This window comes from Drosophila hydei, unplaced genomic scaffold (assembly GCF_003285905.1).
Source record: "Drosophila hydei strain 15085-1641.00,03,60 unplaced genomic scaffold, DhydRS2 tig00008119-arrow-pilon, whole genome shotgun sequence".
Lineage (NCBI taxonomy): Eukaryota > Metazoa > Arthropoda > Insecta > Diptera > Drosophilidae > Drosophila > Drosophila hydei.
In genome coordinates, this window is record NW_022045830.1 from 6,180,541 (window position 1) to 6,208,510 (window position 27,970).

The 27,970-nt window shown below is 40.1% G+C and overlaps 5 protein-coding genes across 9 annotated transcripts; 2 read left to right on the top strand and 3 right to left on the bottom strand.

The window, feature by feature from the left end:
* Window positions 1–4: 4 nt before the first annotated feature.
* On the bottom strand, window positions 5–2,345 carry LOC111600736 (septin-2). Of its 2 annotated transcripts, none has more exons than XM_023317012.1 (2): window positions 2,121–2,345; window positions 5–1,351 (listed from the first exon to the last, which is right to left on the bottom strand). In XM_023317012.1, the coding sequence occupies exons 1-2, from the start codon at window positions 2,266–2,268 to the stop codon at window positions 240–242; spliced, it is 1,260 nt and encodes a 419-aa protein (XP_023172780.1). In that variant the 5' UTR covers window positions 2,269–2,345; the 3' UTR covers window positions 5–239. The 2 variants fall into 2 exon arrangements, with proteins under 2 accessions (XP_023172780.1, XP_023172782.1); XM_023317014.1 differs by lacking the exon at window positions 2,121–2,345 and adding an exon at window positions 1,430–1,532.
* Window positions 2,346–2,448: 103 nt separating this feature from the next.
* On the top strand, window positions 2,449–4,801 carry LOC111600733 (signal recognition particle subunit SRP72). The gene is made up of 4 exons (XM_023317009.2): window positions 2,449–2,655; window positions 2,715–3,754; window positions 3,822–4,507; window positions 4,565–4,801. Exons 1-4 carry the CDS (start codon window positions 2,544–2,546, stop codon window positions 4,692–4,694), a joined length of 1,968 nt encoding a protein of 655 aa, XP_023172777.1. The 5' UTR covers window positions 2,449–2,543; the 3' UTR covers window positions 4,695–4,801.
* On the bottom strand, window positions 4,701–6,432 carry LOC111600735 (tRNA pseudouridine synthase A). Its single transcript, XM_023317011.2, has 4 exons — window positions 6,244–6,432; window positions 5,673–6,179; window positions 5,346–5,616; window positions 4,701–5,290 (listed from the first exon to the last, which is right to left on the bottom strand). The coding sequence occupies exons 1-4, from the start codon at window positions 6,281–6,283 to the stop codon at window positions 4,786–4,788; spliced, it is 1,323 nt and encodes a 440-aa protein (XP_023172779.1). The 5' UTR covers window positions 6,284–6,432; the 3' UTR covers window positions 4,701–4,785.
* Window positions 6,433–6,601: 169 nt separating this feature from the next.
* LOC111600732 (transcription intermediary factor 1-beta) lies at window positions 6,602–23,014 on the top strand. 4 transcript variants are annotated; one of them, XM_023317007.2, is made up of 10 exons: window positions 6,602–7,588; window positions 17,943–19,320; window positions 19,413–19,496; window positions 19,556–19,944; window positions 20,013–20,139; window positions 20,197–20,474; window positions 20,537–20,711; window positions 21,432–21,768; window positions 21,827–21,950; window positions 22,024–23,014. In XM_023317007.2, exons 1-10 carry the CDS (start codon window positions 7,397–7,399, stop codon window positions 22,273–22,275), a joined length of 3,336 nt encoding a protein of 1,111 aa, XP_023172775.1. In that variant the 5' UTR covers window positions 6,602–7,396; the 3' UTR covers window positions 22,276–23,014. The 4 variants fall into 4 exon arrangements, with proteins under 4 accessions (XP_023172775.1, XP_023172774.1, XP_023172773.1 ...); XM_023317006.2 differs by having other exon boundaries at window positions 22,021–22,275; XM_023317005.2 differs by having other exon boundaries at window positions 6,603–7,588; window positions 21,408–21,768.
* A 790-nt stretch (window positions 23,015–23,804) lies between these two features.
* LOC111600754 (meckelin) lies at window positions 23,805–27,939 on the bottom strand. Its single transcript, XM_023317033.2, has 7 exons — window positions 27,705–27,939; window positions 26,442–27,376; window positions 25,212–26,383; window positions 24,972–25,143; window positions 24,638–24,725; window positions 24,412–24,575; window positions 23,805–24,344 (listed from the first exon to the last, which is right to left on the bottom strand). Exons 1-7 carry the CDS (start codon window positions 27,937–27,939, stop codon window positions 24,264–24,266), a joined length of 2,847 nt encoding a protein of 948 aa, XP_023172801.2. The 3' UTR covers window positions 23,805–24,263.
* Between the last annotated feature and the right edge of the window lie 31 nt (window positions 27,940–27,970).

Consider the following 27,970-nt stretch of genomic DNA (forward strand, 5'->3'; position numbering starts at 1 on the left):
TCAATTTTATAGTTTAAAATACTAATATCGTTTATTCGTTAGTTGTAAATAATCATACCTATGTATGTGTATGTATGCATATATATGTATATTGGTGTGTGTATATGTTAATATTTGAAAAAAACTTAATAGCATAAATGAAATACAACGAGATGAAAAAGCAATAATTACTTTGGGATACGCAAAACGCACAAAATACTCAAAGACATTTGCTTATAGCTAATGCTAATGCTGTCAATTCACTTCTTCTTGCTCTTGCCCAGCGTAAGGGTGTGATGTGCTGTGGCCAACTGCTGCTTGCGTCTCTGAAAGTCCAGATAGTCCTCCTCGAGTGCTTTGCGAGACTCTTCAAGCTTGCGCTTCTCTTCTGCATGATCCCGCTTCAATTTTTCAAACTTCAAGTGCAAGTCTTTCTCGCTGTCTTTTAACTCAGCCTCCTTCTCCTTGACACGCTGAACGAACATCTGACGCACCTCCTCCTCTTTGGACTGCAGCTCAGCCAGATGATTGGAGCGCTTTGCTTCGAAAGTTTGCTGAAAGGAGACAGGCTTGTTTTCGCTATCAACATCACTAAAGCCCATCTGCTCCAGCCGCTTCTGACGGTACAACTCATAGTGTCGGGTGTGCGTCTTCTCGCGCATATCCTCCATGTTTGTGCGTATGAGCATTTCTCGCAACTTGACAAAATCGCAATGTGTTTCGTTTTCCACTTGCACCGTTCCCCAGGGATATTGACGAGCACGGATAAGCTTGTTACCCACTTTTATAAATTCAGTGCTGCCAACAACGGCGAACGGAATGTGCGAGTTCATGACACTATTTGTCTCCGCCACTGTCTCATCGTCAGTGGGAAACTGATAGATGTGGACGCCATTGGTGTTAAGTTCCTGTATGATTTTTGCCTTGAAGCGCTGCAGCTCCACCTTGGAGATAGTGTCTGCTTTGGCAATCACCGGTATTATATTCACCTTACTATCTAGCTTCTTCATGCAGACCAGATCCAAGGACTTCAGTCCATGTCCCGTCGGGCATATGAAGTACAGACAAATATGTATGCGACTATCATGGCACGTGACAAGAGAGCGCTTAATTTTCAGCTCCTCCTGCAAATAGTTCTCAAACTGGGCATCGATATAATCGACGACAGCCTTGAACGAATCGTCCTTATTGATTTGGTCGCCATAGCCAACAGTATCGCAAATCGTCAACTTCAGCCGCACATTGCTCTCCTGCAGCTCATATGTGTGGGCCTTCAATTTAACGCTAGGCAGCGTATGGGGACTCGGCGTCGACTCGAAACTAGTGTTGAACAGGGTGTCCATCAATGTTGATTTGCCCAGACCCGTCTCGCCTTAAGTAAAAAGAGGTACATGTTACTCATATTGTTCGTAAGTTATTTTAAGTGTCTTCAATTGAACACTAGACATACATTTGTGTCAAGCAGTGATGCCATTCTAGCTTTGTTATAGCTATGTCTAGCTTTTTTAAATTTTAAATGTAAGTGTTGTAAAAAAATTGTGACTAGAAATTTATGATATTGGGTCTGCATATCTCGAATAATATATTTGTGTTATAAGCAGAAGCATATTTTTTAAATGTTCTTGCTTTCATTTTTAGCTCTTAGTTTGTTTAAATGTAAAAAAAAAAATGATGGATTCTATAATGGTTTAATAAATTCAATTAAAATCAAATAATTTTTATATAATAAAGATAAATAATGTAATTTAGTAAATATCGAAAATGTTCAATTATTTATTAATAGCTAAGCGTTTTTGTGCTAGTTGAGTATTTTATGCCCTTCAAATTCTAACAGCACTGGCATCAGGGTGAAATTATAGAAAGCTAATAAATGAAAATCGATTGCTAAACACTTTGCATATTAATCGGCTGCGGCCTGCTCGCGCCGATTTCAATTGTTTACATACATATGAAACTACGTTCATGCATACATATATTTGAGTATATTAGTGAGTCATGTATTGCTTGTGTGGCTTAGAATCTGTGTGCAATGCACTTATTACAACTCCACACATTTCTCTTCGTTGATTCATTGTATATACATACACACACTTAGGCAATGCCGCATACACACACATGTACCCACATTTGTATATACACACCTATACACATAACGTTGAAAACGAATCCATTTTGTACGCTTTTATTGACCAGTTGATCGGGTAAACTGTCAAAGCCCACATGTCCGGACTGCTTCAGAGTGCGGAGATGCACTTCCTTTTTGTTTATAAAATCAACTTCAGCCGACATTTTGCAATAATTTACACAAAAAACACGCACACAATGGATCTCGCAAAGGCGTCGCCAGCGAGTACGTTTTGTTGATTGTTAATCGTTAATCGATATACAGCTGACAGGGACCATTTATCGGCGATAATATTAGAGACAGTCCGGTTACTCTGCACGTTTGACAGTCTTGCTGTGGCAACACTCGAAATTATTGTTGCTGATGTGTCCAACCTGTCAAAATTTCTAGCAGGGCGAAAGTTCAGTGTCAAAAAAGATTTTCATAGTTTATTATTATAATGTCGAAAGACGCAAATCCAAAGGAGGCGCTTATAAAAGCGGCCTATGCAGATGTTCACAAATTTGGCAACAATCAGGAATTTGACAAGGCGGTTAAAGCCGTTAATCGCAGTAAGTAACAAGACATGTGCCAGCGCTTGGCTCAATTATAACCATTCGATTATTATCAGTTCTGGGAGTTGCTCCTGATGATCAAACTGCACTGCACTGCAAAGTTGTATGCCTGATGCAGCTGTCCAAGTTCGATGAGGCTCACAGGTTTATTGAGAAGAATCGTCTCGCCACTGTGCTGATCTTTGAGAAGGCCTACTGCGAGTACCGCCTGAATAAGCATCTTCAGGCACTCAAAACCATCGACGATGCTGCAATGCAGCCGTTGCCAGCAAAGCTGAAGGAATTACGCACCCAAATATTATATCGTTTGGAGCGCTACGAGGATTGCCTAGATGCGTACAAAGAGATCATCAAGAACAGCAGTGACGATTACGAGGACGAGCGACGGACTAATCTCAGTGCAGTGGCAGCCAATTTGGCATTGGACAAGGACAAAGACGTGCCGGAAGTACCCGAGGACACTTACGAGCAGTACTTCAACAGTGCTTGCATTCAGTCCAATCGCCAAAAATTCGTAGAGGCGGAGCGCAAACTGCGCACAAGCGAAAAATTGTGTCGCGATTTTCTAGAAGAGGAGGGTGCCAGTGAGGAAGAAATACTCGAAGAGCTGGATGTTATACGCGTTCAGCTCGCCTATTGTCTGCAACAGCAGGGCAAAATAAAGGAGGCCAGCGTTATTTATGCTGAATGTCTACGCCATAAGCCGAAGGATGCGGCGTTGGTCGCAGTTGCCAGCAACAACACGGTTGTCATCAATAAGGATCAGAATGTCTTTGATTCCAAAAAGAAAATACGTGCTGCCATGGCTGACGCCTGTGAGCCAAAATTGACCTCACGCCAAAAGCAGACAATAGCTCTCAACAATTGCCTCTTGGCATTGTATACCAATTCCAGCGATCAAGTCCAGCAGCTGACACAAAAGTTAACCCAAAGTTATCCGCAAGTGGAGTTCGAGGCTCTGCTGATACGCTGCAGTCAACTGGCCAAGGATAAGAAGCACAAGGAGGCCATCGAGCAACTGAACAAGTTTGCCAGTGCACATAAGACGCATGAATTTATCAGTAAATTTGCCATCATACAGTTGCAGTTGCTTCAGGTAGAAAAGGTGTATCCAAAGAATTCGTAAGTTTCCTTTATTTAAAAAGGTTTTTTTAATTTGTCAGGGTAATCGTAAAGATGCTATCGAAACTCTACTCTCGCTGGGTGAGGCTAAGTACAAGCCTGGCATTGTTTCAGCGTTGGTATCTCTTTATTTAGGCACCGACAATAAGCCGGCTGCATCGGCGCTGCTTAAGTCAGCCGTCGACTGGTATAAGCAGAATAATGTGAGCAGCGGCGATTTGTCGGACATGTGGCGACAAGCTGCAGAGTTCCATTTACGTGGTGGAGCCTCTGAAACAGCGGCCAGTTCTTTGGAGGAACTGCTCAAACTGAAACCCAATGATATGAAAGTACTAGCCCAGCTGGTTATTGCCTATGCACAATTTAATCCTAAGCGTGCGCTCGAGATAAGCCGCAAGTTGCCCAAACTGGAAACGTTGACAACGGCTTCCGAAATTGATGCACTCGAGGCGGCTAACTGGGTAATGTCTGCAAAGGCAGCCAAAAAGACGGCCAATGCGAAAGTTGAACCTTCGCCTAGCACACCCGCAACTGATAAGATGAAGAGTGGTAATCGCAAGCGCAAAGGCAAACTTCCCAAGAACTACAATGCCGAGGTCGCGCCGGATCCTGAGCGATGGTTGCCCAAGTATGAGCGCACAGGTTTCCGTAAGAAGCGTGGCGGTGCGCGAGCCAAGGATATTATCAAGGGATCCCAGGGCATGGCGTCTGGAGCAGCTGATCAATAGTAAGTGCAATTTTTAGCTCTCATAGGCTTGAAATAAACGCTTCTTTCTTATTTCAGTGACATGTCCAATCGTGCCAATCTAAACAAGAACTCGCCTGCAACGCCCGTATATCAGGAGCCTACACCCGGTCCAAGGCAACAGCATCGCAAAGGTGGCCACAAGAAGAAGAAGGGCGGACGCTTCTAAGTCGTAACCAATAACTTGCTTTTAATCTGTATCAATTACATAAACACTATCAACTGGTTTTGTATTGTCAACTTATAAATAAACAGTTTTGCTATTCTTCTCCATCATCACCCTCGTTATTCTTCTTTGCTGGGTCGTCCCGCCTCGTGTCATAGGAGTGGTAATGCAAAGTACTTAGCCAATCAAGCATGTTTCGCTGTTCAGCTTCCGTTTTGTATATATTTGAGTAGATGTACTGCTCTATGAACTGGGTGACTTGCTGCTCTTGCGCCGTCCAAGTCAATGGATTGTGGATGCCATCGTTTCCATAACGATCATTGTAACGTTCATAATGCACAGTATCCAGTACGAGGCCCAAGCCCGGTGCCATTGGCAAGTCCAGACGCTCCTCGGTCAATGCACGCTCCAGCGTTGCAATTGTGGTATTGCCGCGAACTATGGCAATGGCCAGACCGACCATTTTACGTATTTGGTGTAGCATAAAGCTTTGTCCCTTCACCTTCAATGTGACAAACTCAATGGATTGTGGAGCTAGGAATGGTGCACTGCATGTGAAGGACATGATAAATCGTTTCGCGGACGGATCTAAAAAATTTCTACGTATAAATTATATTAATATTAATGAACAAAAGCTCTCAAGGATTGCATTACTTCTTGCTGGTAAAGTTGTGAAAGTTCTTTGTGCCCTCATAGAGTTTCAGTGTTGCATTAACTTTCTCATGCAGCTCGTTCGTCATGCGGTATGTTTCTTGTTCATGCTCCTCCTCGAAAGCTGCAAATGCTATGGTGGGCAGTGTGTATGTGTACGTGCGTGCATTACACTGATCTTTGGCATTAAAGCCTTTTGTAACACGCTCCACACCAAAGAGACGAATTTGCTCTGGTAAATCTTTATTGAATGCTTGTAGATCCAGTTCTTCGGCTGCAAAGAAATTTATTATAAATTGTAATCCTTGACTGCATAGTTGAATTACTTACGCAATTTAACAGAGCACACCTGTCGAGCGGCCGAGACACCTTTATCGGTACGTGCGGCCCGTTGAAAACAAGCTATTTGTACTTGGTCGAAGGAGTCTTCTGTTATCCATTTGTGCTTAAGCATTGCCTTGAAAAGCTCTTCCTCAATAGTCTGCATACCCGGATTGCGTTGCATTCCATAGTAGTTAGCACCGCAGTAGCTCAAAAGAATGACACTCTTCTTTCGCTTAATGCGGTCTGCGGGATCGAATGGAGGGCGTTTTTTCCCATTCGCAGCATCCTCCTCATCTTGTGCCTTCCAGTCCACCCACTTCTTTCGTTTAAGAGTGCGTTTCAAACGATTAGCTTCTTTAACAGACGCATTCTCCGCGTCTTTCATGAGTTTCTTTGCCTCCCGTTCCTGCTCCAGCTTGTCGAGTGCTTCAGTCATGGCAGCCGCGAAGGATTTTTTACGCAAATAAAAATTATTCCGGTTAATTTCAGCTTGCAACAATTTTCTTAGGCTAACTGTGAAATAAAAAAAAAATCAATTTTATTACTGTCTTTTATAAAATAATATTTTAAAATTCACCTGCCTTTGTGCAGCTGCTCAATATGTGGCTAAGCAACATTTATTCAATTTGAAAAATAAATAAATAAAATACTAGTAAATACAACTTTACACGTGTGCCGTTCTTGGCAATAAAACACAGCTGCTGCATGACGGTTTCATGTCTTCACGCATATATTTGACTGTCAAAACTGCTACAACCCTATCAATATCACAAATCATAAATGAACAATCTGTTAAATATATCAATTACAAAATGAAGGTACACATATTATTCATATATACTATAGCTTACATAAGCTTATTTGAATACATATAATACATAAATGTAGTAAATTAATTAATCTCTACATATACAGAGGAATGAACGTGTACGGCTACTCGCAACTGAAAAAATTCTGGCAACGCTGTTGAATCCAAAATGGCGAGTAGAAAATTTTTGTACAGAAGAAGCGTCCAAGGAGAGTAAACGCCGTGACCGTGTGTTTTCCTAGCAATTTATTGCCAATAAAATAAATACAAATATTAATTTAAATAGCAAATAAACAATTGTGCTACCAAAGCGTTCAATGCAAATAAACTAACGCAGTGCAGTGCAATATAATAGTACAAGGAAAATAAAGCGTAATGTGAACATTTCAATGAAAGTTTTCGCCTCCGTGGGAATTCGAGCAAAAAGAGTAGAGAGAAAAATTTTGCAAAACGTTTGAAGTTAAAGGTGAAATTCATAATGTATTTGCAAACAAATACAAGTATCATAAAATGCCAATATGAATACAAAAACGCCGTGTAAAATAATAAACCTTTAAGTCTCATACGAAAGCGAAACTATTTTTTGTGCACAAGGTGACTTGTTTGTGTGTGTGCAAGTTCGTGAATGTATTGTTGTGTCTGTGGATGTGTGTGCAGACAGCCAATTTGGCGTTGTTTTTGTATCGCTGCCACTTGGCTTGCGCCTGTCGGGAATGAATGAACAATGAAATGGAATAGATATCCTAATATAACTAAAAATGTTCACCAAGGGCGTCAACTGCTGGTGAATATAAAATTCTCGCGCTAAAATTAGCCTACGCCCACGTTATCAACCCAAAACCAAAACCGCACACCCACGTATACCATACAGCATTCACAAAACGATTGACATACTCTGAAAAAATATAAATAAAAATATACAATGGATTTGGAATTGGAAAATCTGAAGAACGACTTTCTTCCGCTGATCGCCGGCATTAAACAAGAGCAATTGGATTCGGTGGCATCGGATGTGCTGCCGCCAAATCATTTGCCTAGCACTGCGGCTACAACATCTACATCCTCATCATCGTCATCATCAGTTGGTAATCCATGCGATAGTGCCGAGAAGCGGGTAAGTTATCGAGCTGGTTCACTTTTAATGTATCTCTATATGGATGAGGTTAATAACTTGCAAGAGGGCTGGCTACACGTGCTCGTGCCATCGTTACTTTGTGATAAGAAATTGTCGTTATCTTGTTACGCTCCCCCAATCTATTGAATCATCAGAAACAGCTTATCAGTCATATATACATATATACATAGGCAGCTTATCGTAAACAATACAAATATCCATTGTCTCGTGCAATTTAGTACGTTATCTTTTCCCATGCTATAACAACAAACAACTGTAACAACAAACAAATGCAAAAGCACCCACACGCTCATATACACGAACGCATGCATCCACTTGCATATGTATGCAAAAGCACACAGACGTTGCTAAAATTGTGTTTCACTTTCGTGTTGAAGTCTCGTGCTGTTTGTTGTTCGGTTTCTGGTTTTGCTGTTTCGGTGTGAAAGGTAAAGCAAATATGTAACTACAAAGCGGAGAAGGCAACAACAACTGCTCACACTACATACACACACAGACGCCTTTACTCTCACACTTTTTGTACCGCAGAGTGCTCTCCATCAAGATCAGCTGCAGCGGGCTGAGAATGACTCGCCTCTTTTAAAGCATGTGGATGTGTGCTTGCTTGTGTTGTGTTTGCTGTTTGCTGCGGTCTCGTCGCGCTTGAGCGCCATGAACGTGAGCTCCTCTAAATATTCAGATTCACAAATACAAGTTCCGAGTAGTGCAGACACTTTGAGTGCTATTGGAGTGGGAGATGAACCATCGTAGCTCACACTTGCACATGAGGCTACTCTTGGCGGCTGAAAATGACGTGCGCTCATTCAGCACAACCGTCAATCATGCAATTGCCGCCACACTACTACATACATACTTATGTGTATGTGCTTCTAGGGGTGCCGTGCATGGCCTCGGTCTTCTGTTTGAGTCTCTTTGGCCCCGTCGTGTGGTCAGCAATATTTAATCGGGGTCTTTCCTCTCGCATATGCTATCTCACTCACTTATCTTGAATGACGAGTGTCAAAATGTATGAATGCGCCATGAAACGTTTCTTAAGAATTGTAATAGTTCAAAGTATTTCAAAATGGCTGACAAATACAAAATGGCGTTGACCGTCGCTATGGACAGCTTGAGAAGAAACTGAAAGAAATTTATACAAATCTAAATGCAAATACATATGCATATGCTACTCGCTTATTCTTCAACTTCTTGAAGCAGAATCTTTTATAGACAGTCGTTAATGACGTAAAGTCACAGCTGTCGCAGATAGTTGGAGCTTGAACGGAAAAAAACACAAAGCATAATAATAATAAGTGGCCACTTTGGAATAAAATGCTCGAACTGAATAAATGATTGATAAAATTGAAGTTGTCATACTGAAAACAATCAATTTCCACACATATTTTACTTTCTGCTTGTAATACGAAACACTAAACATTTGAAACAATGCTTTAAATTAATTTTTGAAGCTAAAGATAACAATGTATTTAAGAAAAATATATAAAATATTTGTACATAAGCAAAAGATTCAGATTCATGTACATGAAAAAAGCTTTAAGCTAGAAATTAATGATTTTGTAAGAAAAATACTTTTAATGTTAATGTAATATATTCACTCATACAATGATGAAGCATATAATTATCTCAATGAGAGTTTAAGTATCGTGTAGGACTTCAGTTTATTGCATTTCCCTAGGTCATCCTTGGGCTAACTCAACGGTTTCTTTTAATGATATTTTCAACTCTTAGGTGTATGTATGTGTGTGCTGCAGGTTGTAATTATTTGTTGAATCTGACACTATAATGAATGGGGCAACTGATGTGTTTCGGTGGCGAACGGCCATTTTGTTTATTGGCGTTGCGTTGTTGCTGCTTTTGCTTTTTTCGACGAAACGTAAAATTAATTCTAAGAATTTGCTTTTAATGAGGTGCAATTAACTCTAATTTGACTAGAATATGCAAGCAAAGCAAATGGCGATGACCGAAGAGAGAGGGGGCGCGGTATGAGCTAGCAGGCGTTTAAGCGCTACCCAAAAGTTTCTAATTAACTTTATTGCGCGGCAATCTTAACGAAGAGATCTTTGGAAAAGTCGCTTTTCACTTTCAGGCATTACTTCTACCCCGCACCTGTCAAGCCGTGTGCTGTGTGTAATTTGTGTGTGTGTATCCAACAGATACACATTTTAATTACATTTCTGTCTCAACTGGTAGTAGGGCGTGGCTGGAACCTTAATCCAGCTATAGAGCGAGTATAATTGAAGTTGACTACGCGAACGGATCAGTTGAACTGTGAAGAGGGTGGCCCGCCTAGACGGTACGATACGCTTCGTTCCGCATAGGCTACACATGTCACCGGACGCCCAACTATGGTGGGATTAGGTGCAACGCAGGACATAATCCGATCACATAAAGCGGATTATAACGCACAATAAAAAGGCAGCAGGCAGCCAGAGGCTACACAAGTTGACGCAACTTTAAATTGAAGAGCATGTCATGCTATGGCGTGGCCCAAAGATACGTATTTTAGCATCTGTGTAAAGTTCCATAAGCTGTGTGTACGAATCCTGAATGAGACGGCAAGAAGTAGAAGCCCACATCCCCTTAAACTTAAGCAGAAATTCAAAGCTTAGAGCATTGCATTCGACAGCTTGGCCACGCCCATCGTCTTAGCTGTACGCCTTCAACTGTATAAGCCGAGTTGAAATTTTATTGCAACTGCATCACGTTTTGGACCCCTGCAGCTTAACTGTTTTGTATCTATATCAGTAGCATGCAGTCGCCATTTTGGAAAATATATCTGTATAAGACTTATGTTGTTGATGGTGTGGTGATTTGCTGTTCATATTACGGCCCAGGAGCACGAACAATTGCATAGGGCACAGAGAGAACCGCAAACCGCAGCAGCAACAGCAGCAGCAGCGTCGGCGGTTTCGGTAAGCTCCAGAGACCAGCTCTCCAGCTCTTTGAACCATTAAACCCACAATGTCCAATGTCGCCAACATTTGAGGCAGGCACATGGTACATGATAGGTCCCTCCCTAAAGGCCTGGAGCCTGAGCCTGTGCACTTAGTCGACCGCTTCATTAGTTTGTGGTTTTTGGCACAATTCCAGTAAGCTCTCGACTTAACGTTCCGTCAAATAATATTTATATAATTTTATAAATTCGACAAAACAATATAAGGTTTATACGGATCTTGTTTGGGCGAGTTATTTACAACTTTAGCATTAATATTAGCAATTATGGCTTTACTTTTAACTAGCAAAAATCCCTTGAAATAATAGGGAAAGTTAAGTGTTTTGCAATTTCTTAAGTACCTATTATAATCCGCATATAGTCAGACATATAATGATTAAATTGGCATTGACAGAATAATAAACAACTTAATGGACATATCTGCAATACGAAAGTAGAGCCCATTTTCTTTAATGGGCCTCACATTGACGTAGCGATTGAACAATTTGCTCTATAAGTATGTATCTAAATAAACCGCAACCAAAACCACTCAAAGCAATCAACTTCGATGGATTGGCATGGCATAACTCGCTGACTGACTACTTGACTGGTTGGCTGCTTGGTTTGCTGTCATTGTCGATATGAATCATATTTTGAGGTCATAGCTGTCGTCTACAGCTTATATTGTTCCTTGTATGTAGATTTACCCTAATACAACTTTAAGCTGAAATATAAAAACAATATATATATCATTATATAAACTTGTATATGAAGAATTTCGTTTCGGTATTTCGAGTATGACTTTCTTAGTTACCTTAATGGAGATACATCGATTTTCTGTATCCCTCGAAGCTCATAAAAAGTTTTTCTTGGTTCTTTTGCGTGCCATTTACGATTTCCATACAATTAAATCTTTACGACTGCGACGATGGGAATCGATGCGAATGAAGCGAATAGCAGCACTTGTTCGCAAAAAAAGACTCGAAAAATATATTTCTATATACGTTAAAGAGGCGTTTTGAGGGTACGGAATACCAATTTGCTCCACCCGTTCGTTGTGTATGTAACCCATGCTCGGTTATCCTTCTATGTTAATCCACAATCAAATACAAACTCGTACAATTTTATGGCATCATTTTTGTAACAAATTTATTCTCTTTTTTTTCCTTGGGTAGCTTAAATTGCGTTATGAAATGTTATGTCAGGTCATTAGGGTTTGCCCATTAGGCGACCCCTCGACACTCACACCACACTCTCTGTGTTCCTGTTGGCAGCGGAAATGGCCCAGACCTGCTGTATATTTTAATAGTATAGTAATGCAGTATTTATATGGAGTATATTATAACTTCTGGATGAAACTCGGTTTTTTTCGTCAGTCTGGTCAAATACATTTAAAAATAAATTATTTTCAAAAAATACACAACTGTTGCAACAAGGGGCAAACAGAGCAGCTGTTCATTTATAAACTCTAACGATTGTGTCGAGCCGAGAACACATTTTTCGTTAATGTCAAATGTTTAAGGGTTGATCACAGGTGTAAGTAGTAAATTTACGATCCAACAACTTGACCTGAGGGCGTCGGCAGTTGCATAGTCTTACCTGTAATTCAAATAGGATATTTTCTTTAATGATAATTACAGTGTATATACATATGTATTGATGCGTGGTAAAATATAATATTTAATACAACGCACGATGCACTCGTATTGACGATTAATTCATACAAATTAACGATGGATGTGACAAACCCTAAAACTTGATTTCACTTCTAAAAGTGTAAAATGTCTTCAATAAATCGACTGTGAAATGTATTAAAAGCATATATTAGTATTTGCCTTGCAAGTATTATTATTTTCATTCCCTTGCTCCAGGATATATATTTTAAAATAAGTTGCAACCAGACAAACGATGCGTTGGATCCACGTTTTGCTTCTTGTCCAAGTCAACTTTATCGTATAAATCGCAGCACCCTTGCAGGCTTGCAGTACATACATACACTTCTTCCCTGTGTTTAGTTCAATCGAAGAGTTTCAGGCACAATCAAGTTTTTGCTTTTATTATAGGAGTATAAAGCATTTTATTGTGCCATCTGCTCAGACTATCTCACTCCTTATACATAAATTTATCTCCTTCTTTCATTCTCCCTACCTCTCCTGTCGCAATTTATAGCTGGCATTTTGAACGTTGCTTATCTTTAAGTTTATTACTCTGGCTCATAAATATTTCAAGAGCGCATTTTCTCTTATTCACCTGAGCGCATTGGCGTTGAGTCCTTGGTTTGGAAAGGAAAAGGCAACTCAAATAGAATTCCATTAATTTTTTGTATCAAATAAAAAACCGAAAAAAGATAAAGCCAATCTATTGACCATTGTAAAGCTCATATGTATGCTCCGGAAATTTCGATTAGTCAGGCATGTGTTATTTTTAGAAAGGGCTCTTCATACAATATGACTAAGCCATTTCCCATCAGCAATTAGTCATATATTTTATAAACAACTAAATCCCAAATATTTAATATGAACTGCAGTTTAACTTTTCCTTACTTCTAGGCAGTAAATTTAATTATTGCCAAGAAGCATGACGTTGCATACCGAATCAGATTCGCGTTGCCCATGGAAACTGTAGCAAATAAATTATTAGTATGCTTCGCTTTGCATTTAATTAATTTACATTGTCAAATACAAAGATACGTAATTGATGATATTTGTGTACCGCAATCAGTTCGTAGACACAAAGGATATACGTTTGAAAGGCAGTGTGATTAAATTGACTTGGCTTGACTTGACTTAACTAAGAAATCGACATGCATACCACAAGTTTAAATTGACTTCTGCTGCAATTAATTGCATCTTTACTGTATGTGCTAAGCTTGCTGTTGCTGCTTCTGCTTAAAAGGACAAGGGGGGCATCGAGTTTCTGTCATTTTGCATGCTGTACATTTGTAAAATGACGATATTTACGTATGTTGTATGGCGGAAAATATAAATAATAGCCTTTCTGACTGACAAACGGTGTGTTTGCGCAACCTGAAGCCCAAAGACAGAGCCAGCACGACCATCAGCAGAGCCCGCACCAATGGCAACGGGAACGGGACACCACCCGCAGCGTTAGGGACTTTCACAAAATGGCCGCCGAATGCCACCCGGAGTCCTTTTAGTAAGGATTCATGACGCACACAGATGATGCATGTTCTCATATTGCATTGATTTATACGCCACCCAATGACTCGGACCCAAATGCCCGCTGCGCTGTCCTCGAAAGTGCAGTATAACAATGCAGACAGCCAAATTAAATTTACTGCTCTTGTTGTCATGCAAAATGCAAAATGCAAAATATGATTTAAAATGTTTTCTGTTGCTCACATTTAATTAAAAGTTATCCGCTCAATTATATTTTAAATAGGCAAACAGACATAAAATTAAAGTAAGAAGAGCTTGTAATAAAATGACTGCCAGATAGTGAGAAGTTTTTAAACTGGATTTAACTCATATTAATGTATGATTTTGTGCTGAGCTGCTGTCTCATACTCATTGGGTTGAAAAATTGCATTTTGCTACTGTTGTAAAGGCGCACCAAATTGAAGGGGAAATGCAAATAATGTATATACTAAAAAATAAATGTATATCAAAAATATAATTGGAAGTTAATCAAGTAAAGTATATATGGTGCTCAACCAATTTGTATGCTAATTTTTTTTGTTTTACTTATCTGAATAATGCAGAAGTGGATTGCATATTACAAAATGATAATCAAAATATGAATGGATATTTGTTATGAAATGTTGAAAGCTTAATTTGAAACTTGTATATCAATGTGACATGCGTAGCAGTCGGGCGCAACCGACTGCTTAATACTCGTTCTGGGTTCAAAATCAACTATATTTATGCGAGTATCGATTGTTGAACCATATAATTTACATGTCTATCTGAAGAGGAGGTCAACAGTAACTTAACTAAAACATTTTTGTTATGTTAGTGTTATTTACTTTTAAATACAGACATATGACAGGGATGTTGATATTTATTTTCTTTAGCATCATTTATTTAGTCATCGAAAATAACATTAATATTATATAAAAGTCAATTTCCCATTACCATTGCAGATGACCCGCTCAACGTTTGGTATTTTATTTAATATAGTATAAAATTATAATATGGTGCAATCATAGCTAATTAGCATAGCATGGAAATGCCATTAGCATTTATAGAAAAGAAAGGTCATTATAAAAGTTTCGTAATCAAATAATATAATCAAATACCACGCCGATAGTGCTAGATGCGTCTGAATACCAAAAACACCCATTTTATTGATAACCCAATTAAACTTCGACTACATAATTTTGAAACTTATTTGCTGCTTAAAACTAGTTGTCGGATTAAAAATAGATTTTTTACATTTTTAATGAAATTCATATGAATATGTGCACTTGAATTAAACATGACTTAATTGTTTTGCCTATAAAATTTATTAATATTAATTAATTTAAAAATAATATGCCTGGTTAAAATTCTTGTCATTTATAAGAGATACTCAACTTTATGTTGTATGAGTTGAATATATACTGAGTATACAAATTGTGAAATTAAGTTGAATTTTCAAAATGCTATTCATTTGACTGCTTGTCAAAGCTAAAGCCCTGAATTTCGCTCGTCTCACTGAACTTCTCTGAACAGCAAAAGCTGCGGCTTAACTGAAATCCAATTTGATGTGAACACGCAAATTAATGGAATTATGGCTGCCTGGAAAAAATGGATTTGGCATGTGAGATATGCCTGAAAGTTGTTGGCAGCAATGGGAGCTTCAACTGATTTTTGCCGTTGTCATAGCATCAACAACGAGCCCGGGATGTGAACTGAACATTCTGGATGAGTGTAGTGGGATGAAGCGGGGCCTGGTTTGTAATAAAATATAGTTGTAGAACTTCTTTCATTTTCGCAACAAAAAAGTTTTTCTGTGGGACTAACAAGAATGGAACTTTTAGCAAACTTGAACAACTTATTGCAAATAAATTCTCAATGAAATGTGAAAGGGCTTTAAAAGGCTTCGCAATTCTGGATGGAAATGTGATTACTTTCATCAAAGTTACATCAATCATAGCTGCACTCATTCTGTGGCAGACGTCATGCTGCCATTCCATCATGTCAGCACATTTCTAGTGCTTCGTGTTTTGCGCTCCATCGCTGTTGAAGCTCTCAATTGTTGTTGCCGTAGCTGTAGCTTTCGCCCATTGTTGTTGGGGCATCCTTTCAACATTTTCTAATTGAAATTGATTTAGAATTATTTATACATGCGATGCCTGGAACAAACTGCCATGGGCTGGCTGGCGATGCTGCTGATGCTGTTACTGCTAATGGACAGCACAAAGGCAACGTCCATTTTTTTTTAATACCCTACCATTGCCTAGTTAGGCATTTAGAGTTATTAGATACATGTGTGATATATAATGAATGAACCTAAATAAACATAAAATTATTTTGATGTATTACAATAGCTCCATTTTACCTAAGTTTTATGCGTTTTTTATTTGTCTCATACAAATTAAGTGTTTATACAATATTTAAAAAACTAATAATAATACCTTAAAGCGTAAAAATATTAATAATGCATAGTTTTGATTTCTATTTGATTGATGATAATAATTGATACTTGATGGGTTGTTTGGTAGTATCTTTTAATTAGAATTACATAGCCAAATCGTACCCTTACTGTGTGTGTATTGGCGGAATGTGAACCAGAAACCAGTTTGCTACCCGCTTCCAGTTTAAGGCAAGTCATTTCAGCGCGATTGAAAACATGGGGGTAGCAGCTGGTTTATTTATTTTTTTTTCGCAACATTTATAATGGTATGTCAGTCGCATTGGACTTGAGCAACTTTTAAGTGGGCTGCGTCGGCCGAGCGTCCAATATGAACGAGCCGAGCGGGCGCACGAGCGCAGTGCCGTAGAGCCGACCAGTTTGGAGGCCCACATTTGGCTAGAGAATGAGCGAGCGAGTGAGGAGAACGTGAGCAATGGCCATGGAACATACATTATGATGAATGGCTTTCAAGTGGAACGTCGCCCCCTAATGCCCTGACTCTGAAACTATGTTGGCTGTGCTAGCTGCGCGTGGGTATGTGGCAAGCTCCCCATATATACATATATATAGTATATATAAATACAAAATGGCTGCTGCCAGATGATTTATGAGCGCTGAGGCGTTTCGAAAGCTGAGCAAAAGAGAGAGGTTCGTTGGAGAAAATCGAGCCCAACTTTCTCTCTTTGACACTGTTGACGTCAATATTGAGACTCAAGATGGATCGTTGGATCGTAGCAAACGAAGTGCACTCATGGATCCCAGTTTGACTACAATGCCGAACTGCAAATTCGCACAACTGTTTCACGATTTCACGACTGGGTCTTGCCTGATGTGGCGCATTCATCAATGTCCATGGCGCTTCCGTTGCCATACAACCAGACACATACATATAAACTCTGGTCGTTGCATGTAAAACGCTCGCATACCAATGCAGTAATCTTTATCGAGCAAAAGCATAATCAATCAATTGGATTTATGTGCTCCAACTCAAGATAAAACTAATCAATCTTGCCCTGCGACAGTCGCAGAAGACGACCAGAACAGCACCAGGACCAGCAGCTGTCTCTCCAACCCATCCCAACGCCTCCCCAGTACCAGTAGGGGCTTTATTTATTTGTTTACCCTGAGAGCTAAGCTGTTTGTTTTATTTTTTGCAACGTATAAATGTATGCTCCCCTTTCTCTTTGGAAAGTTAGTGCGATTAATTATAAAGGAGAAATTGATTTTCAAATGCTGAAAGCCCATTTCCTTTTGAACCTTTAGTTGAAGTTTTGGCTTAAACTTATGTATTTTCAGATAGCACCATTTATTCATTCAACTTATTCTTTCAATTTAAGTTGGTGTTCAAATTCCTTTCTTCCTTTTAAAATAATCCAATAATGTTGGTGTCAAGATAATCTATAAGCCACACTAAATTTGTAGGTTTTTTTTTATTGACAACAGCTTGTGGTCATTTTAAGAGTCAGTCAGCTCATCAGATTGTGGCTTATCACAATTACTCCGACAAGTTAAGATTAGATTAACTAATAATATTTCTATAACATAAATCATGAAGTGGTGAAAGCTTTACCTTATAAACAAGTCATTTCAAAAGGCAATAATTGGAAACATAATTAATGATAGCACTCGATAGCTTTACGAAATATTATCCTGATCTAGGAGATTCCACTTTTCGATAACCCACTTAAACAAAAAAGCTTCTTGATATAGTAATATAGCTGCTGCCAGACGTGTATAATTTTTAAAATAATCTTTAAATTCATGAAATTTGTATGATCTATTTAGTTGATAACAAGATGTGCTCTTCTATTTATATATTTACAGTCAGAATCAAATTCATCGGCATCTGCCAAATTTACGCTTTTTAAATGCGTTTACTGCGCTCAGGTGCTGAGCATCAATGATCGTCCCAAACTGCTTGAGTGCCTGCATGTAGCATGTGGACAGTGTGTGAACACAAAGTTCTCGGAGTTGGATCGCTCTCTGCCGCCACTAATACACTGTCCAGTCTGCGACAATGCCTCGCAGAATGAATACATCATTGATAATCAGTTCCTGATTGAGCAATGCGCTGCCGGTGACAGTGGCGATGGTAACGGCTCTACTGATGGCCTGAAGAGTTTATTGGCGGCCAACATACAGTGCAGCAGTTGTTCGGATGGCGCAGTGGCCACATCGTGGTGTGTCGACTGTTCGGAGTACATATGCGACAGCTGTGTCCAGGCTCATCAACGTCTTAAGATCACCAAGGATCATACTATCAAGCCAAAGGATGAGGCCAACAATGAACAACTAGCAGGCACCGTCGGCGTCGACAAACTGCACATGTGTCAGCTGCACACACAGGAGAAGCTATCGCTATTCTGCGAAACTTGCGACAAGCTCACTTGTCGAGATTGCCAACTGAGCGATCATAGAGATCACAAGTATAAGTTTGCCCATGAGATTGCCACAGAGTCGCGACAGGCCTTGTCTACGCTTGTTTCTGAGATCAACTACAAGCGCTTTTTGCTCTCTTCCGCCACAAAGGTGATCGATGACCGGCAGCAGCTGATACATGATAAAAAGAAGGACCTAATAAAAGAGATAACAGCAATGGTGGTCAAAATAACCAATACGGTTAACATGCGTGGTAAGCAGCTCGTTATGCGCTTAAACGAGGTATGCGACAGCAAACTGAAGGTTTTGGTCGAGAAAAAAGAGACATTGCAGCTGCTCTCCGATAATACGGATCACTGCATCGAATTTATGCAGAATGCCCTTGAAAAGGGCAGCGATTTTGCCATATTATCGAGTAAAAAATCACTTGTGCGACATCTGCAGAAGCTAAAATGTCAGCGTGCCGACATCCCGAACCCAGAGATTCCTGTGCGTATTCAAGTGCAACTAAATCAGGTCGCTGAACTGCAAAAGGTCATCTCGCAACTGGGCATTGTAATAGTCGATGGCAAACCATATCCGCCGGCACCAGCACCCACCCAAAACGGGCCGCAACCACCGCCACCACGTCAGCCACCTAGCCCAAATATGGCACCACCATTACGTCCGGGCCTGCCTCCGGGCATGACAGCTGGCCTTTCTCCCAATGGGCCACCAGGTGCCTTTGGACCACAGAACGGACCCCCCATGTACAGCAATGCAGCTGCGCAACAGCAATTCAACAATCTGTCAATGAGTCGCTCCTTTCCAGGCGATGGGTCAGGTAAGGATATGCTCTAATTAACTTTATCTTAAGTAATCTTCATTTTTTTAACAAATTGGTACCATGATTACTTTCTGTATGTTTAATTATAGTTCGGTTTGGTGGTATGCCACCTGTAGGCATGCAGCGTCAGGGTCAACCACATGTCAGCTCCTCTACACATCCGCAAAATATGGGTTAGTTGGACATGTAAAGTAAAGTTTATTTAATTTATACTGTTTCATACTTCAAATAGATATCAGCTTGCGTGGATTGTTAAACAATCAGGCTGCACAGAGTCCTAATGCTCATTTGGCTTTTAATGGGCCGCCTAGCTATCCAGGCGGTCCACAGGGTGCACCCTCACCGGCGCACCAGCAATCGTTGCCACCGATGCGGCCACATTTCATGCCTGGCCAACAGAGTTTCGGGCAAGGTGGCGGCCCAGGCGGCGGGCCCAGAGACAACAGCAGTTTCATGAACAGCAATGCACGCTTCCAGTCGCAGTACCAGCGCATGGCCAGTCATGCTCAACAGCAAGCGGCAGCAGCAGCTATGGCCAGCGCAAGTGCTGGAGGTGGCGGACAGATACCTTCTCCTGGCGCACTACAACGACCACCAATGATGCCCAATCCCATGCAGAATGTAAGCAAAATCAGTCAGTTCATAAATTATTTAAAAAAATTAATAATGGATATTGGTTTTATTAACAGGCTTTGGGGTTTCATGGGAGCCAGGCTGGCTTTAACGCTGGGCCCCCACAAACCTCGCCGCAGCTGAGTAGCGCTATGCACAGTCTCGCCAAGTGGCATATACCACAATCCGCGCAGCAATCAAGCAGTGAGTGTTATTAATAACAAATCCATACCACACGATTAACAATTGAATATGTTTCAGTGTGCCAGCAGCAAGGACCGCTGTTACCATTTGCTAATGGCCGTCAGACTTCGGAAAATTTTAAAATCTCATTAAAATCGCCAAATACTCTAAAGAATAGCACACCGCCCAGCCTAAACATTGGTGGGCCTGCTTTGCCAGGCTTAAACAATGGCTCGTCCACTGCCAACACAATAGCGCAGTTAAATGCAGCTGCTCTTGGTCTCGGCCCGGCGGTTTCCATACTCTCAAATGTCACATCGACAAATCCAAAGACACCCAGCCCTAGCACTCATGAGGTGAGATACTTAATGCATAATGGTATATAGTTTGATGACTTGATTGGCCTTTTGTCACCTAGAACACCAAGGACTTTACCGAACCTATTGACAAGGTGCGTGATGACTCCATAAATGATTTGATTGCCACCATTGCTAAATTGGACTCGAATGGAGTGCAAGTTCTGCCAGAAGGACGCACCAAAACCACCTCACCGCAGGTACACAGTTCGACGGATTTATCCAATACCCAGGAAGGTGAGTACCATTTACTTAAAGCTGATTTCGCTTCGGTCTAGGCTAATTCTATGGGTTGTGGGTGTGTGAGTGTTTAATATCTCTCAAAAATTAACAATTCAATCCTTAATAAATTAAAAGAAAATATATAATGCAAATAATTGGTTATGTGTACAGAAAACATTTACCAAAGTATTTGTTTCTTTACATATTATTAAAAAGAGAAAAACTGGAAATATGGTGTGAATTCCTATTCTGCTAACTAATATATGTTTATTAAAGAGTTTAAACGTTATCTCTTATACTTTTGAGTTAATATTTGAACGTGTGTGAGCAACAACCTGGTTATTTCAAACTTTCACTATTAAGCATTGTATTTCATAGTTTTATATTTAACATTACTTTGCTGGTTTTAAATCGATTTTATTCAATTCTCATGTAACTTTGCTTTGTTTATTTCTATTTTCAAAACTGCAAAACTCGATTTCTGAAACCAAAACAAAAACCAAAAATAAAAACAAATTTAAACGCGCAATAAACCGTACAAATCAATTACTAACCCATAAACTATTATGTTCAACAATTCAAAATGAAACCAAACGAATCAAATCAAACCACAAACAAATCAACACGAAACAAATACACATACACAAAAACATACACACACCCATACACACTCATCGTACACGAATGCAAACATAAAACTAATCATATCAGTTAATAATAAAAATGAACAAAAAGACGACCCCAACGAGGATTGGTGTGCCGTATGCCTGGATGGCGGTGAATTGATGTGCTGCGACAAATGCCCAAAAGTATTCCATCAGAACTGTCATATACCCGCGATTAGCTCGCTACCGGACGAGAGCGAGAGCTGGCAATGTTTGTTGTGTGTCAATCTCAAAGAGCTCACCAAAGTTGAGGGTAACGAAAAGCCGCAACCGGGGGAACTGAGCAGCGTAGAGTTGAGAATACTACAGCGCATATGTCTGGAGCTGTACTGTCAGTATGAACAGAGTCTTAATTTCCGTGAGCCGGAATCTCCGGCTAACTCGCAGTACTATGAGATTATTTGCAAGTAAGTCCCTAAAAACGGTATGTGTGAATCATATGTTGACCTTATGTTGTCGCCGTAGCCCCATGTCGTTAGATGTTATTCGCACGCGCTTAGATCCTTCCAGCCCCAATCACTACAAGGATATAGCTGGCTTTGTGTCCGATGTTCGACTTATCTTTAAGAATACTTACCTCTTTTATCAGGTGAGTGAATTGTGTTTTCGTCGGCCTTCGATCAGTTTTATAAATTTGTGCTTGCATTGCTTTCACACAGGAGGATTCGAAAACGTATAGCAATGCCAAGTATTTGGAAAACTTTTTTGAAGAGCAACTAGCCAAATGGCTGCCTAACTTTGTCAGTAAGAACGGTAGTTCGACTTCCAACTCGCCTAGCTTACCGGCGACGGCTGCTGCTGGGTCTCCGGCGCCAGTTGAAAACGGTCGGAAGAGCTGCAGCTCTGCCTCGCTGGCAGACAGCGAAGATGCTTGCTTGCCGGCCAAGCGGTTGCGTCGCTCTGCGCATGAATAGAACGAGCTTTTGCCCGATGACAAGGGCACGGAGAAGCAGCCGCAGCCAGAGGATAAAGAAGAGGACGATAAAGAAAAGCAGCCTGACGAAAAGGGGGAGGAGGAAGAACAGAAGCACTCAGAACAAAATCAAAAGCAGCCGGAAGGTGAACAGACTCTGTCAGAAAAAGAAGCTGAGAAAAGAGAAGAACCGTACTTAGCGGATCTGGAATTGGATTTAGTACAGCGCCCCCGTAGTTTGGGCAGTAATGTAATACAGGAGAGCGCCGATTATGTTCTTCAACTTCTACATGCGTATGCCGCAGCTTTCGGACTGTAGAGCGTTCTATTGAGTGATTGATGAAGGAACATATCCGTACACACTCGCAACTAATAAGTCCAACATTGTTGTAAATTATGAATGGCACTAAACAATTACATATGCTATATGAGTAAAAAAGAATAACCAAGAATTTTGTAGCTGGTGTACAATTAGTTTTTAATTAATCAACTGTAAATAAGCAAGTCATTTGATATGATTTATGAATTCATAATGCAAGAATAAATTTGATGGTCGGTAGTTAAGTCATGTGCAGATATGTTTTAGCTAAAGTATTAAGTGTTAAATATATATAGGTAAACAGATATACCACGTAGAGATTAAATCCTAGTTTAAGTTTACTCCAAATCCACTGCATAATTTAAGAGTGCTCCAAACTCTATCCTCTAACCACATATATATGTTAGAGTTGTATTTACTTTTGTGATAGCAAAAAAAAACAATAACAAATGAAAATGAACAAATTAAATTCTAATATGTATAATAAATACAGCATCCGAACTCATTTTAACATTTTACTTTCGAATTTGCTATGTACGATATTTATTGCCTATTGTTCCGATAATATATTTATCCATATATATACATATATATATATATATATATCCATACATATATAAATATATGTGTATAACCTAAGCCTTTCTCAAACTTTTTTTTCACTCACCCTCATTTGCAGAACGACAAACATTCGTATACCATATAAGAAGACATTTGTAATAAGTTGAAATTAGAGAACTAAGTTTGAATGAATGAAACCCACAATATGAATAAACGATATATACACAAATATATATTATTAAAACATAGATCTTTTAATGTTGTACGTTTGACGTTTTAGTTTAAGTATACCATATAAAGCCGATCAAGCATACAGCCAATCAGTCTACTAGTAATATCCATTAGAGCCATAATTAAACAGTACTCCATAATGAAATAAGGTCAATGCACAATATGTATGCATTGGTATTGGTGTGTATATAGTACATACATATATGGCAAAACTATTTATAATTACTTCCAACTCAACTAACCAGTCAAATGCTGTGGACAAAAACTAGTGTTTTTATTTTACATACATATGTATACTTGTACGACATGAAATTAAAACTGAAATAAAACTCAATTCGCAATACTGCGAATATTTTTATAAATATTTTAACTACTTGAAAAGAAAAGTAAAAGAATATCTTCTAACCGATCTAATCAAATCACAATAATATTAAAGCAGAATCCTAATGATGTCACACAATGAAAACAATAAAATAGAAAAACATACAAATCAAATTATATAGATGTACTATCTACTATAGATATATAAGATATATATGTATATGTATGTATTAATAGAGGAACATGAATGTGTGCTATCCTATCAAAATTGAAGCAAACAAATGAAAGTGAAATGATACCCAGGCAAAAGCCTAACTATGTTTATATGTTGAATGTGAAAACCCTAGAAATTATAATATATCTGTTTTAGCTGTAAGTTTTACTATAAATATCTAAAGCAAATTAAGAAATTACATACTGAATGTACTACTTATTATCAAGTGGATTTTTTAATAAAAGAAAAAAGCCAACATTCCATTTCGATTCTCATTCTTAATCTATCATATTCCAAAGAAGCCATCGTCCCGCATGTATTGCTCGTCCAGATGCTTGTATGGCTACAGCAGAAATCTCTCATCAATCAGTGTCTTGCGAGAGACATTGCGACGCACCCAATTTTTAAAGATGTGACGCATAAGCTGCAATGATTGATGGAAAGCTCTCGGAATTGCCCATGCATTAAAATTTATATGTTTTTTGACTCACCATATTCAGGGCGCAGGCTATAGCGGCGCCTAGCAGCAGACTGGAGGTCAGCAAATAGATGGAGAGGAGCACAAGTATCTCCAGTATAAATATATGTAAATGGTTGCCCAATAGCAGAACGCGACTAAAGCTCAGCGCATCGTCGATGTAAAAGGTTCCCTTATCTATAAGATATATATATATAAATATGAAATCCACAATTCCCTATAGCGCTTGCATAACTCACTTTCCGTTAGATAGTTTTCAATTTCACAGTTGAATAACTTTTCCGTCAATGTCTTTTCCTTAATGATATAATCCATGTCCTTGATGGCCTGCGTTAAACTCATATTTATAGTTTTTAATTATTTTATATATATATATATATATATATATATATATATATATATATATATATTTATATTTATATAATTGTATATAAAAATATAATGTTATATAATATTATAGAAAAAAAGTTTTTATTGACATAAAAATTAAATATGGAAGCTAAAATTATTTTCTTCTCCATCTCTTCAAATTTTTCTATATTATTATATGTTTGTATTTATTTGTCAACTCACATGATCGATAAACGCACAGAAGAACCGATTAATACTGGCGTAAGCAATTGAGGTGCGCTCCACCTGGCCATCAATGCTGGATATTTGAGGATCCTTCTGATAGAGCAGCGTCTGTGACATGCTGCCATTTCGGCTACGTTGGAAGGGCAACAACAGGCGATCCAAATATGTACTAAAATTCAGGCAAACAAATAAAAAAAATTGAAAATATAAGAAGATATGGAATCTGGCAGAACCTACCGCAGATTTCGTGGCGGCAAAATGATATAGACCTGCTTGTCCGAATCAATGAGCAGTCCACGTCGGCCGCACATGTTCTGTGCCTCGCGCTGCAGCTGCAGGATCATGGAGGACATGTCCGTATCGGCGAAACCATGAGGCGAACGTCCATGTATATAGTAGCCATAGCCCGGCTCGAGTAGCGAAAATAGTGAGATGTTAGCCAGGCTGCATAGATCAACGAATTTCTGAAGTGGATTGGGTTGCAGGAGTCGAAGCAGCAGTACTTGCAACAAATATGTGACCAGATAAACGGCGCTTATCAGGCAACAGCTTAGACTTTGAAGCTGACTGAAACGTTGCAGCAGTTGATAAGTGGTGATCACAACAAAAGCTTGCGCCAAACTGGAATATCGCTGTTCACAGCTGAGCCGTATCCAGGCATTGGCCGTGAAGAGAACACGCCAAGCGGATACGCTGCTCTCGGCTACATAGGTGCGAACGCTGGAGCAGAGCGAGGAGCTGTCCAGATTGAGACGCTGACCCTCGCAGCTGCTGCGAGGTCGTTCCCAATCGATGAGGAACAGCTCCAGTTGGCTGGCGCGTCGCAAATGCACAGCCAAAAAGACGAACTGCAGCAGGCAAGCGGGATAGATGAGCAATGCCAACCGTTGAGGCACACAAGCCTGCAAGGTAAGCAAGAGAAGCGCCGTGATTAGCAGCGCCAGTGCCACATTGGCGGCCAGTTGGAGCAGCAGCTCCAGCAGATTTATGGTCTGGCATAGCTCGGCGCGGCGCCTTCGTCTCAGATTCTGTAGATGCAGCAGTGCAGCCACCAAGGCAAACAGCAGCAGCAATGGGAGAGCCAGCTCCAGCAATAGCTTAGCAGTGCCGCTCTGCTGCAGTTGCTCAAAGTGAACGCGCAGACGAAATGGATAAAGCTGTGTCAAGGATGCATTGCCCGTAATATCAATATGACGATAGCTGAGCCGCAGCAACGGCAGACCAAGCCTCCTCCCAGCCTGCATGGTATACTTCAAATCGACTCGATCCACATAGCGCAGGGAGCGGTAGAGCTGCAGTTTGTGGGCATCCTCATAAGGCGGCCAGTTGGGATGCATTCGATTATCGCGGAGATGCGCCGAAATCAGCTGAAAGCGTTTTACTAGCTGCCATTCTTCTTCCTGCGGGCGCTGCAATTAAGAAAGAGGAATTAAAAAAGGGGATAATATGAAACATTAGAAACTCTACCTGATTCTCTGGAGTAAGCGTTTCAATCAGCACAGGCAGCTGGTGCAGCAAATGTGACCAGTTGCTGCTAAAGTTGAGATAGAGATTATGGTAATTATCATTTCCCTCCCGTTTGGCCAAATCTATGAGCTGCTCCAGACTCAGCTGACAACTAAGCTCCGGCTGCTGCTGCTCTAAGTCCAATGTTGGAACCCTTTGAGCCGGGCAGAGATTCAGCTTTTCCAAGTGAAGAGGACCCCAACGCTTAAGACGTCCCGCAAGGTCGAAGGTTGTGCTAAATATTTCCAACCTCGTCTGATTAGCCAGATGGAGCGTAGTCGTAAGCAAGTCTCTCGTTGCTCTGCCCTTTTTATAGAACAGAAAGGGCTCCAGCGCCCGCAGCTGTTCGCCTGCATGAGCGTATTTGATAACCACATCTGACATCTGGGTCAGCAAAAAGGGGCTGCACGGCGAGTGCTTGTCCATGGAGTAGTGCGAGAGCACACACAGATTGGCCAACTGCTGGCAGGCACTGTCATTCCGTAGAGCCAAGCAAAAGAAGGCAACAAACTTGAGATCCCCAAAGTGAAGTCGGCTAGATGAGCCGGACTTTAATTTGATGGTGTCCTGCCAGAAGGCGTTGTAATGCAAATAAGGTTGCAACAGCGTGTTGGCTATGCAGTAGTCCTGGTAATGAAAGTTATACGCAGCATTGCAGCTATTACAGTCGCTGCTATTGCTGCCGGAATTCGCTCTGGTCAACACTATGGAACCGATAGATTGAGCCACTATTGAGCTATTTAGATATTGAAAGCTGCATTGCATGGGCGGCAACTCGGATTCTGTACAGTTCTCAAAGGGCTTTGTGGCATTGCTACAGAGCTCATTGCATGTTGGCCAACGTTTGGACTTCTCGAAAACCGAGATATGCGCAGCTGGACACTGACAGCCGAACTCTGAATGGGTTAGAAAATTAGAGAGAATAGAGAAAATATAATTGACGTAGCCTCAAGACTATAGTACATTCATTTAGTAGCCTAGATTAAAAAGATAGATCAATAATAATATTAGTATGGAAGACTTTCTTAAAAAACTTCAAAGTGATGGTGTTCTTAGTATATATCTTAATGTGAATCCAGTCAATTTCTGCTTTACTTCTTTTAATCTAACTCGAACATGCACTTTTCTACTTTACGGTAACCTCACAAAATGCAGTGTCTAGTGATTCCTACAACTTCCCCACTCTGTGGCATTGTTATTTGTTTAATCAATAGACCCACTTACTGTCTGTAGTGGGCTGCAACTCGTTTGTGGCTCCGTCTCCAGCCTCATTGCAAGGCGAGCATTGAAAATAGTTCAAATTATAGAACTCATTCCTGAGACACTTTTGGGTAGATTGAAAACGAAATGTATGTGGCGTTGGCGATTGTTTTGTATCCAAACCCGTACAGTTTCCAAATTGAATGAAAACTGTTGTCCACAACAATGGGAAGAACCAATTTACCAAAAGGAAGCACATAATATTCAAAATATATATGATAGTTCTTTCG